At 32.0% G+C, this 13,424-nt stretch overlaps 1 protein-coding gene across 2 annotated transcripts in view; it reads right to left on the reverse strand.

Annotated features, from left to right (window-relative positions):
* Window positions 1-1,523: 1,523 nt before the first annotated feature.
* Window positions 1,524-13,424, reverse strand: part of GABRA1 (gamma-aminobutyric acid type A receptor subunit alpha1) — a 79,620-nt gene continuing 67,719 nt past the window's right edge. For both annotated transcript variants that reach the window (XM_069102426.1, XM_069102427.1), the window contains exons 8-10: window positions 11,728-11,880; window positions 7,724-7,926; window positions 1,524-4,441 (exon numbers count right to left, since the gene is read on the reverse strand). In XM_069102426.1, coding sequence (XP_068958527.1) covers window positions 4,130-4,441; window positions 7,724-7,926; window positions 11,728-11,880 — 668 coding nt within the window. In that variant the 3' untranslated portion in view covers window positions 1,524-4,129. The remainder of the gene's footprint in view (window positions 4,442-7,723; window positions 7,927-11,727; window positions 11,881-13,424) is intronic.

Here is a 13,424-nt window from a genome sequence, read left to right on the forward strand (position 1 = left end):
TTAAGCAATTGGGGTTAAGTAACTTGCTCAAGGTTACACGGCCAGTTATTTCTGGTTGTGGTGCTGAGTGTCTGAGCCCGGATTTGATCCAGGTCATCCTGACACTGGAGCTGGTGCTCTTACTCGCTGAGCCACCTGGCCGCCCTTAAGCAATTGTGGTTAAGTAACTTGCTCAAGGTTACACGGCCAGGTGTTTCTGGGCAGGTGCTAAGTGTCTGAGCCCGGGATCGATCTCCAGGTCTTCTCAACACTGGAGCAGGTGCTCTTACTCGCTGTGCTACCTGGCCGCCCCATTGTATTTTATTGAAAGAGGGTTTTACTTTATATTGCATTAAGTTGTAATACACTATACAATACCAAGCCATGTCATCCCATATGATGTTATATATCATCTCATGTTATGTTATAATATGCTAAATCAGATTATTTTAAATTATGTTTCATTATACTACACTATTTTGGAAAATTATGGCATATTATAGTATATTATAATATTTATTCTATATGATACTATATAATATTAATTGCATTTACTATATTAATTTATATAGTTATTTTTCATTATGTTGTGTAATATATTCATTTCTCTTCCATTATACTCTCTTCTCTTCTATTCTTAATGATCCTTTTATAAATCCATGCAAAAATATTAGTGACAAATAAAAAATCATCTTCATCTATTTATTTTATTCCCTAGAGAAATACATTGAGTCAGGATGATTATTTCTGAATCCTGCTTCTGAATTGTGTAATGGACATATAAAAGTTATCTACATTCTCAGGGTCTCAATTTGCTAATCTGTAAAATGAGGATAATTATGTCTGATAATTATTTACTTCACAGGGTAGTTGTGAGTACCAAATGAGAATGAGAGAGAGACAGACAGAGACAGAGAGAGAAAAAGAGAGGAGAAGAGAGGAGAGGAGGGAGGGATACATATTTAGAGAGTTTTCAGATGAGATTTCTTATGTATAAAGAGATATTTGGGAAGTGTAATGCTTATGATGATTAAATTCATCTTCTGAAAACAATGTTTAAAGGGGATGAAGTATTGTTTTGACTGTATGCAGAGTTACAATTTCTGAGACAATCAAAATTTTTACATTTTTGAAAATTGTCCACCATACTATCAAGTCAAAAATCACATTTTAACTCGTTATGCTATTTTTTTCTTTGCCTGATACAATAGAAGGCATACAGGGTGGTAGTCAGAGGACTTTGGCTCTAATTATGATAATTTCTTAGTCTCTCCTCAATTCCTTATATCCAAAAGAAGGGAATTTGATTGCATAACTTCAAAGGTCTTTTCTATATCTAAGCCTGTGATCCTAAGAACCTATGTACTAATATAATTTTTCAGTAATTATGGAGGGATTGAAAGAATTATTCAGTAAGATGTATGCTCCCTGCAGACCGGCACTATGTTGATTTTCATTTTTGGGTCCCCCCAAAACAGAAGAAAATAAAATTGTTTCTCAACACTAGAGTAGTTAGTGACTGATAAAGGAAACAAAGTAAACAATTTCATTTTGTTATTGAATGATTTTAGCTTTATTATTATAATAGAATTACAGCCTGACGTAAAATGAAGAGCTTTTGCTAAACTCTGTAAAGCAATGCATGCGTCTGCCATAAACAACCTCTATTTGTTTTAGGTTTTATTGCCACATCACTGCACTGAGGTGCAATAAACATTCAATGTCATCTTTAAAATTATCCCAGGAGTAAACAGGAACTGTCCTCTATAAGAGTGTACCATTATTTTCAAGGAAGACTTAACTAGTATTACATGGTTTAGCAAAGCACTGTAGAAAAGGTACATAAAGTATCTGGTCTTCGATAAACTGAGCAATCAATTCATACAATAAAATACTATCCACATATACTAACAAACAAAGAGGTCATAGAATGCCATCATTGCATAGCAAAAGCAGACTACTTAAGTAATATCCATATCTATTGTGCAAAATGCAGACCAAAATTTAGCCGTGAGTAACCTGGAGCATAAAACGCTCTAAATAAACACATTAGTTTAACACCAAAAAGGAACAAGATAAACAGGTACAGAGAAGTTGAAGAGCCATATTTTATTGTGTTTGTTTTTCTATACATATATATCTACACATGATAGCAGAAGGTGAGACATACTTGGGTCAACTGCAGATTAGTTCCTCAAGTTTAGACAGGACCAAATCTTGTGTCAGATGAGCATTCTTTGCATGTGTGCATATATGTATGTATATACATACATGTGTGTACACACACTTGTAATTTTTTTTATCATTAGAGAGAAGTTTTTAGAGAAAAGACTTGATCCAATATTGCCCCACATTTATGATTGAAACTCAACTGTCTCACTGAACATTTCTGCAAAAGTTTCATGTGGTGGTATTTTAAATGTATTTAGAACATGGCCCATGAAATCTGGATTACTGAATTTAAATATCTTCAAAACTCTTTTCAGTCAAATAGAGCACTTCAAAAATAACCGCTACTTAAATGATTATTTCTAAAAGTTCTCAGCAATAATGAAACTGACTAGAATTATTTCTTAGGGAATAATAAATAGTATTCCTGCAAAACGGACATTGTATATTTAAAGCCCTTACGTAGTGTTCCTACAAAGATATTGCTACAGTAAAAATGAAATGTAGTAAGTTTACTCAATAAAATCTATTTTCTGTACATTCTTTTGTGTATGATGTTTGTGTCATATTGAATGCTACATATAGTACATCACTTATTGTAACAGTTATGTATCAACAAATATAGCAGTAATATACAGATGATTTTGTAGCTGGAACAATTTTTTAATCTCTATTTTCTCTACCATACAGTAACCTAAATTTGAATGTTTCTCTATAACTGGAACTGGAACAGAGAGTAATTTACTCACTACTCTGCATCAGGTATATTTGAAATTTCCAGCTTTCTCTCCATCTGTATAATTCCAACCAATATCTTCATCTTTTATACATTTACTGATTCCTACAGTCTCTTTTATATGCAGGCTCTAAATATGTTTCCACAGAAAATAACAACATATTAAGACGTAACAGAGGTGAGCCCTGCAGAGTAGTTTAAGAACACAACTTTAAAAAAGTAAAAAAAAAAATGTACAATCTCATGCCATTTATTTACATATATTAAATACTCTATTTTGTTTTTGCTATTCATAAATTTCAGTCTAAAGCTTTTAATGTACTGTTATAGAAAATAATACATTCAACATATCTAGAGCTTGCAAAATACTTTTTTTCGCCCCCTCTTACAACACTTTCAAGACAAGAAGCAACCTCTTAAGACCTGGGTTCTACTGGGATTAGATTTTTGGAAAGGGGAAGACTTTTTCATTCTATTAAGAATGCTATTCAGATGATGCCTCATCTAGACTGCTTGCTACAAACAATGACAATAAATGACAAATTGAAGCATTCATCAATGCACCTTAGAATATGAAATCTCCATATATTTTAAAATAGTATTTACCTCTATAACAATAAGCTTGGGGGTTCAAAAATAGAATTAGTGTAATAGTATTCAGCACTTGGAAAACTCAGAAATCAAATCTTTCCATCATTTCAATGAAGAGAATAAATACATTATATAGTCTATGCAATACCGAAGTAAGATTTTTTTTTTAACTTTTATACACACATTTTTTTTCTTAAATCTTTTGCATAAAAATATTTTGACATATAGTATCTCTGTTAGGGAATTTGGCAATATAATATCTACATAAATTTTGGTGAGATTATTGAGTATTTTTCACTACTCCTTTCATTTTCCCTCCTTTCTTTGTGCTCTCTCTCTCTCTCTCTCTCTCTCTCTCTCTCTCTCTCTCTCTCTCTCTCTCTCTCTCTCTCCTCTTTTCCATTATCTTGTGATTTGTTTGTTTGTTTGTTTTTTACTTCCTCTCTCAAAATCCAGTTTCCCAGGTATATTTTACCATAAAGCTTTGGATTCAACATACAGGGTTTCTTGTTAAGTTATGATTTATTTTTAAAATAAGGAAACCTTCAGTTTCTTTAAGACAGAGGCAATGAAGCAAATGGGAATTACTGTGTTGAAAACGGAAGGCAATTCCCAGTGTGGAAAGATTGAACAAGACTATGCAAGTTAAAGTGACTATTGATGTGGGTTGGGAGCTTTAAGCTGAGGCTCTCTGTTTAAATAAGTAGCCCAATAGACCAGGTTAAAGATTCCAAAAAGCAATGGGAAAGCTATTCTTGATAGTCGGTCAATTTTGCTGACACTGTTAAAAGTTTTCTTGGGTTCTGGTGGTTTTGTTTCAGGTTTGACTTCTTTGGGCTCTATCGTTGCGCTTTTAGCAATGGTGGCTAACCCAGGATCCCCCCGAGCGATGTTAGGGGTGTAGCTTGTTGCTGTAGCAGCATAGGTATTGTTTTTCTTAATGAGAGGATCCTTCACTTTCTTTGGCTGGAGAAAGAAGGAAAACAAGCATTCAGTTCAGTTTTTGTTTTTGTTATAATTGTCAGTCAGTGATTTGTCCTAATATATAAGGCATACAAGTTTAAAATTTCTCAATTTTCTCAGTTTTCATGCTGATTCCACAAAGACTAAACACCAACTCTAGCTTTCAAAGTAATAATGACTCCAGCTAGTATTTTTTATAGTATCTCATGTCTGTTGGTCTCAAAATCATTACAATCTTTGGAGAAGTCATTGGACAAAAAAGTCACTGAACAAAGCCATGGGATCGAAAAATTGCTTAACACATTGCACATAAGCAATTCTACAGGAGAAATAGCATCAAGATGTCATTTAAAAAGATTGTGAAAGAAATGATGGGCTGGTCATGTGACAAGAGCTTAACCACTATACAGTCTTTTTATTCTGTGGTAATCCATGAGATGTCAAAAGATAGCAGAAAAAGTCCTACTCACAGAACATTAGAGTGGACTTCTGTAGAGGAAAGAAATATGTTGTGATCCTGCTCAAAAGAAGAACCACAATAGAAGTTTTGTGATATGAATAATTTGAGGGAATGGCATTATCAAGGAGATATGATGTACACTTGATTGTTTTATTTCTTTTTCTCCCCAGTTAAATAAGTAGCTTATATATTGTCAACCTGGATGATATGGTTTATATTATTAAAAAAAACCAACAGCATTGTTTCCAAAGTTTCTGCCATGTTCTACAGGGTAAAATATTCATGGATTTTAACAGGTAACTTCAATCTCACCTATCTCTAGTTTCACTTTCTCATAAGAAACTCAAATGAGGATTTCTTAAATTCTGATGTTTTGTCATGTTATTCATAGAGCAAGGCAAATAGTGAATTACTAAATATTTGGCAATTGAAAATTTCAGGTTTTTTTAATTGACACGTGTTTTGTCACCCAAAAGAAATTTTGTATCTCATTGCTTAATAAACCATTGGAGGAGATATTACATCTTAATTTAGACAGTCCCATTTTCATTCAAATAAATATTTTGAATATATTCCTCAGTGTTGGTGGGGATACTCTGTGATCTCTGTTTTCTTTAGAGGGAGATAGTTTGACACAGAAGATAGAGCACTGGGCCTAGCATCACGAAGACACAAATTCAAATCCAGCCTTAGTTATTTACTATCTGTTTGACCCTGGACAAGTCAACTAAACTTTGCCTACCTTGGATTCCTCAACTGTAAAAAAAAAATGGGCATAAAAAAAATTAACCTCGCAGTGTTGTTATAATATCAAATGAGATATTTATAACATAATTAGCACAGGAACATAATAGGTGCTTAATAAATGCCAGTTCCCTTGCTTCTTAAAATTGCATATATCAAGATTTTAGAATTCAGATGTACTAAATAAATTGTTCTATTTCTAATAATAGACTTCTTTCTGCTATTATCTGCAAATAACTATTCAATTAACAAAATATCTTTTCTTCAATATAGCATAAATATGTTCAAAAAGGAATCAATGAAGAATATATATTTTAGGAATACTTTAATCCTTTATAGGCACTACTAAAATGTGATTTAATTCTTTCTAAAACTAAACTTTCATTTAGAGCATTTAAAATGCAATAAGAATAAATAACATGAACTCATGAACAGATAGTGTAACATAGTTACATGACAGTTTATATCAGCTAGAACTAGATTGTTCATAACCAACCTCACTCAGACAAGCTGGCATTAGGCCCAAAAAGCTTATGGAAGTGTTCAAACAGGGACTGGATGAACCATCTGTCAAGCATATTGTAGGAGGAACCTTTCATTTGGAGACCTCAAGGTTCCTTCCAAATTTTAAATATCCTAACATCTTAATCCAAAACCCTAATATCATTGAACCTATGTTCAGACACATTCATTCTTTGACAGAGGTGGATTTTTGTTTGTTTGTTGGCTTAAAAATCAAACCCTGGATTACTCAGTCAACTTCAGAAGAGAAAGGTGAAAAATTATTTGTAAATTTAGAACAATGCTATGAAGAAAGATTGCATTTTGGTGAAAAAGACTCATCTGTGTAATTAGGAACATCACCTACTCAATTAACAATAATGATAATGGTAATAATAATAATAATAATATGGAAGTTACTAGGCAACGTAAAGACTAGAAATTTGTTATAAAAATTTAGCCTGATTGAGTTCAGCATACAAACAAGTAATGTTAGTTAATTCATTAATAATGTGAGACCATTTACATAATGCTTTGACATTCAACACTGAGAGTAAAACAAATGTTTTCTCAGTTTTTCCGCATGTCAATATATCTCTTTCATTTTCTTCTCCTAAGTCTATAAGGCCAGGGATCATTCCAATCCCTACTTCTGTCTCTTGAAATTCAACTCATCTTTTAAGATCAAGGTCAATATCCCTTCCTCCCAGATGCTTTCTCTGATTTTCAGTTTTCTCTTCCCCAAGCCAAAGGTGATTTCTCTTTGTCCTCTGAACTCATATCACTAATTATGCACTTTTCCATTTTCACCTTGCATAATAATTATTTTACTGAATCATGTAATTCATACAATCCCCAAAAATTAGATTTGTAAAATATTTTAGTGGTCTTCCAATGCAACACATATATTCCATAATGTTAGAACCCCCTTATAACATACTGTACCAGTGCTCATGTAAGGGGCTTCTGAAGGAAGAAAACCTGTTATCTCCTGAGTCAATTCATTTTAGCTCTAATTGTTTTGTTTTTAATTTTTTTTTCTTTTTTACTGATATTAACTTTAAATTTGACTCTTCACAAGTTATTTTCATTTTCCTGGTACTGTCTTCCAAGACCAAAATACGAATTCATAATATGTTAGTATTAATGTTGGAAGGCAAATTAAGGTCATCTATTACAAATCTCTTGTTTTATAAGTGAAGAGTCTGAGACTAATAGATGTTAAGGAACTTTCAAAGGAACATATATACTATAAAGCCCTGAAAGTTGGGGGCTCCATAAATTACTTTAGTAGTTTACCTTACTAAATTCCCTTAGTCATTAGCAATTAACATAGTCTATGTATGTAGTATATATATTAGAAACTGCTGATTAAATGAATGCATTTACTTGATGAATGCCTTCCAAAATGCCTAGCACATAGGAGGCATATAAACACTTATTGGCCTAATTTGTTGACAAGGTATCTTCAACAGAGGTAAAAAATATTATCATTGTAATTGGTTGAAGTTTCTTCTGGTTAACTTTCAGAGACACACAAAGAAATGATATATGCTCTAATAACTGTTAAAGATTTTTACCTTTTCAGGAACAACACTTTTGCCATCCCAAGCATAACCCCTTTTGGTAAAATAGTTGACAGTAGCAAATTCAATCAGTGCCGAAAATACAAAGGCATAACACACTGCAATAAACCAATCCATGGCTGTGGCATAGGCCACTTTGGGAAGAGAATTTCTGGCACTGATACTCAGGGTGGTCATAGTAAGGACAGTTGTCACTCCTGGAGGGAAACAAGAAAAAATACACAAAATATGCAAAAAAACCATTTAGAATATTAATATATTAGTAGATGGATGTTATATAAGTTTCTGGAGTGAGGAGGTGTTTTCTCATTTATTCCATTTTTGGGGAGACAGATTTCAGGCTGAGTGAATACTGATCTAATACTGCTCCTACATCTGGAATAAGAAGACCTAGGTTTAGGTTCCATTTTAGATGTTTACTTTCTTTGTGTTATTTTCTTTTTGATTTTGGATGAATCACTTACATTCTCTGGCTTCAAAGTCAACATGGAAAGTTCTGGAGAGGCATACAGAAAAATTTGATGCACATTTTGTTTTAATTACTTATTTTATTAAATTTTCCCAATTACATTAAAAATGATTTAACATTTCTTTAAAAATTTTAGTTCCAATTCTCTTCTGCCCTTCTTCCACCTATTGATAAGACAAGCAATGTTTTTCAATTACATATATATGAAGTCATGTAAAACATTTCCATATTAGACATATTGCAAAAAAAACACATATAAAACAAGAAAAAATAAGGAAAGTTCTAAAAAAAAAAGTATGTTCAGATCTATGCTCAGCAATGCAACGGTCTAAGATAATTTCAAAAGACTCATAATGGAAAATGCTATCTACATCCAGAGAAAGAACTATGAAGTCTGAATGAAGATCAAAGCATACTATTTCCTCTTTCTTTTGTTTTTTTTTTTTCTTTCTCAAGGTGTTTCCCTTTGGTTCTGATTCTTCCTTCACAATATGACTAATGTGCAAATATGTTTAATATGATCCTACATATTCACCTTTATCAGATTGCATGCCCTCAGGGGGAGGGCGTGTAAGGAAGGAGGGAATTAAGAACTAAAAATCTTATAAAAAGCAAAGGTTGAAAACTAAAACTAAAGAAATATTTAAAAAGTAATTAATATTTATAGGTATGACAATGTTTGGGAAAATAAGATTTTTTTAAATATGGATAAGAATTTGATAATTTTCTACATTAAAGGAAAAACGGTCTTTAAGCTATGGATTTTGACTTTTGGTTAATACATTTGATAAAAAAAATCCACACTCAAGCTTTATCAATTATCTCTCTAGAAGAGGGGATAGCAGTTAACATCATTGGTCATTTGGAATTCTCTTGAATCATTATCTTAATCAGAGTAGCTAAGTTTTCATAATTGAGCATGATTATAATATTGCAAACCAGAATATATTTTCTAGGAACTGCTAATCTGGTATAAAATTTCCTTTTGTTGTTTGTAAACCACATTATATTGGTCACAAAACTGCAATAGTGCACATTAATTGAGGGTATAGACCATGCCATTTGCTAGTTTTCTAATCTCAAAAATTCTACATGGTAAGGAGGAGCTCAATAGATACTTTCTGAGTTGAATCAATGCTAAGTATCTAATAAACAAACTAACTTCTGATTCTCCTGCTTTTAATTACATCGCATGCATTTCTGGTTTAATCTACATCATGAGAACCTCTCTTCTTTTCTGATGCTCCTATTTTTATCCCTTCCCCTATGGTCTATTTTGGAAAATGTATATGGAATTGATTCCCCCTTCAGCAAGCCTTGGTTCCATTTTTAAATATATGCATGAAAAGCTGATTTAATAATAATAGTTTCCATTTATGAAGTATTTAAGGTCATATATCTCTTTCCATAAAGTATCTCATTAATGAGAAAAGCATAGAAATTTCTTCATGTTTCATTAACTTAAAATCACCTAATGGCAACTACTAAGATTCCTATCGAGTACCAGTGATTTAAGAAAGAAAACAATTAGTTGTTAGCATCTGCTGTAAGATGTTAACTTATAGGAGGCAGAGGCCATGGATAAATCATTGAAATTTTCTAGAATACTATTTCTTCATTTATAAGAGGAGGGAGTTGGAACAGAATACCTGGAATGTTTCTTATAGTTTTAGAGTGATGATCCTTATGACAATTGATAAAAGGAATAATAACTTGGGCATTGAGATGTTACTGAAATCCATGGAATATAGTGAATATTTCACAATTTTTTATTTACATTCAATCAGACATCTATCTGCTATCATGATAATTCTATCATATAATATAATTAATTCCTGTTTGTTTGTTTGTTTTTTATGTCCACAGTGCTTAGTATTAATGGATCATAAGCAATTAAAAAATAATGCATTTAGACACCACAGTCATGGACCAAGTACTTAAACCTCTTATATGCCAGTAGCTCCTGTTCCCTCCATACCCTGCTCATACACTTTATTACGCACACACAATATGAATACATATAATATGCATATATGCATGCATGTATAGAAATTTATACACACAGATAAATACATATTTATTTTGTCTTTCTTAATATAATGTAAATTCTTTGAGGTCAGAGATTATTTCATTTCTGGTATGTAGTACAGGCATGTGATAATAGTCATTTAATCATTTTTTGTTCATTGACTGATTAAATATATATCCATTAATTGACAGCAGATATAACTAACAGCCTGCTTTCATTTTGATTTACAATGAATTAAAAGGACAATAATTATATTTGCAATAACTAATAATTCACTAATTTATGAGATTAAGTTTAAATAAATAATTTATATGCAAAATTTTAGGGTGTTTTGCATAATGTTTTTGTATAGTCCCTAATGCTTCAGGCAGGGCATTGTTTAAAATAATATACTGAGTTCAATGTAAAAAGACCAGAAACATATTTGCTAAGGAAATGTTAAAGACATAAAGGGCCCAGGGGGAAAAAAAGTATTTGGGATTTTGTTGAAGGCAAAGCTTTTAAAAAAAAATGCATCTCAATGTTCAGAAACCTTGACTGGAGTTGGTTTGCTATGTAGTTATAATCATCAAAAGGGCATGTATCAGTCAGAGAAAAAAAAACTTTGGAAAATATTATGACAAAGGCTCCTTCTTTTGGTTTGATTTTGGAGAGCAATTGGGGTTAAGCAACTTGCACAGCTAGTAAGTAGTAATTATTTTCTTATAACCACGATAGAGAAATGGGATGCACAATCTGGCAATCTGGAAGACAGTCTGTTGTATTTCCTAGTGCAATTGTACCCACAGTTGGGCTCTCCTCTGTGCCACCATTTCCTCCCATCACACTGTCTTCTGCACTAATTCCTTAAACCCAACTATTTTTGTCCAAAGTGGAAGAAATCCTGGTGAAAATGTTTTGGAAATCGACTACAAAGTAAAATTCAATAGTACTTATGATAATTTTTGTGGTTTTTTTTTTATCATAATGAGATAATGGAGAAATTTTTTTGTTTAAAAAAACCCTATTAACCATTATATTTCTTTGCTCAGCTATAGAGATGCCACTTTGCATAGTTTTCTCTAAATATATATCACATGTTAAAATCATTTTATTATTAGAATTATGATTTACCTCTATCAGTGGACAATATTATTTATTATAATTATTTTTTAAGCAATTGGGATTAAGTAACTTGCTCAAGGTTACACGGCCAGTTATTTCTGGGTGTGGTGCTAAGTATCTGACCCCGGGATTCGATCCCCCAGGTCATCCCGACACTGGGGCCGGTGCTCTTACTTGGACATTATTATTTAAAGGAAACTTGAGGTATTTTCAAAAGCAAATACTGCTTGACTGTTGTGAATAAATATTGCTTATCTTTGTTGTCAAATTCCTTTTTTTTTGGCATAGTCTTTTTTCTTTTTTTGTTAAAGAGTTGTATATACTTTTGATACATTATTTTTTCACTCTTTTCCTAGGTATATGTGAATGCAATTTAGATATTTATCTTGCACTTACCAAATACAGTTCTTGCTGGAACCGACTCTCGATTAAGCCAAAAAGAAACTTGGGAGAGGATAACAGTCATTATACAGGGTAAGTATGTTTGTATAACAAAGTAGCCAATCTTTCTCTTCAAGTGGAAATGAGTGGTCATGACCACATATTCCCCTGGAAACAAATGAAAAAAGAAATTATAAGATATGGTTTGCCCTAGGGATTTTAATATTTTTTCTTAGACTCACCGATACTAGATGCTGATAGTATTAGCACACTATGGAAAATCTTGTTTACCTTGGAAGAAAACAAAATTCCTAATGCCAAGACATCAAGATAATAGATATAACCAATGTCACAAAATTCTCTCATGTAGCATAATTCAACTCTAGGTCAATGCTTTAGTATTTTTCATCTACATGTTCTATCATATAAGATGGATTTGGAACTGAGAGAGATCTTGTAGATTATTCAATATAGCTCAATTTGTATAGATGAGGGAACTGAGTCTTAGAAAGATAAACTGCTTTGCCAAAGGTCACAATGTAAAATATAACCAAATGAAGATTCAAACCAAGGCACTATAATGTGAAATCTAGTGTTCTATCCACTAGACCCTTTTGGAGTTGGGTGGAGAGGAATGTGTAATATATGGTCACTAAGATTCCATTCAAGGTCTAAAATTTATGATTCTATAATTCTTTTGACAAATCAATTGATTTGCAGTGTATTATAGCTTACTTTTTTAAGGTATAATTTTCAATTTCATGTTCCCAAAATTTAAATTAATCAGTTAGAGCATAGTCATCTTTCTGTGTGTAAGGAAATAAGTTTAAGTAAATAAACATTTTGAAGCACTTCTCATGTGTCATCTATTGTCATAGGTGCTGAAGGTACAAAGAGAAAAAGAAGATTGCCCCTGCCCTCAAGAAGCTTATTTTTCTACCAAAAACAGTAGAAATAGAAATACATGATATTACTAAAGAACAAATGCTGATAGTATTTTTTCATTCTTTAGTTCTCTGTATTTGCTTCAGTACCTAAAATCTAATTGTTTAATTAAGCAATATTTCACAAGGAAACTATTCGGCTGAAAGAATGTCTGATTCACTTTCTATATCTGGTGTGAAAAAGTAAACTTAGGAAATTTAGACATGTTTGAAATTTGCAAACTTAATCTCATTCATTTATTACTACTTGAGGGAGAAGGGGCTTCAACGAATGTTGCCTACCAAAAGTTAGCATTTTTTTTTAGGAAGTGTAAATCAGACTAAGATAGACATAGTCCTGAGAATAAGGAGAAAGGGTTCTAGTTCTGATTTTGTCACTAGGTAATTATGTTATCATGGACAACCTATTCAACTTCTCTGAGCCTCAGTTCCCATATTTGTGTAAGAGATTTCTCCAAGGATTAGAATTATATAATATTTGATTATAATTAATATTCTAATTTTTATCCTGATTACCACATTACTTAGGAAATAGCTATTCAATATCCTTGTAAAAGTAAAAAGAACCATGAAGCTTAAGTGGTTAAAAATTACATAGCTTTGAATAAAAAAGCAGAAAATCACATTCCTCAATTGTTGTCCTTTTTCCATACATGGCATAGTGTATATTTCTATTTATTTACAGTGAAAGAGAGAGAGAAATAGCAATATAATATATATTTATATACACACATACATATAGGCAGATATGGTTAAAGATCAGATTAG

This window comes from Petaurus breviceps, unplaced genomic scaffold (genome assembly GCF_028583685.1).
Source record: "Petaurus breviceps papuanus isolate PSGF00001 unplaced genomic scaffold, PetGlider_PUasm1.0 551, whole genome shotgun sequence".
NCBI classification, from domain to species: Eukaryota; Metazoa; Chordata; class Mammalia; order Diprotodontia; family Petauridae; genus Petaurus; species Petaurus breviceps.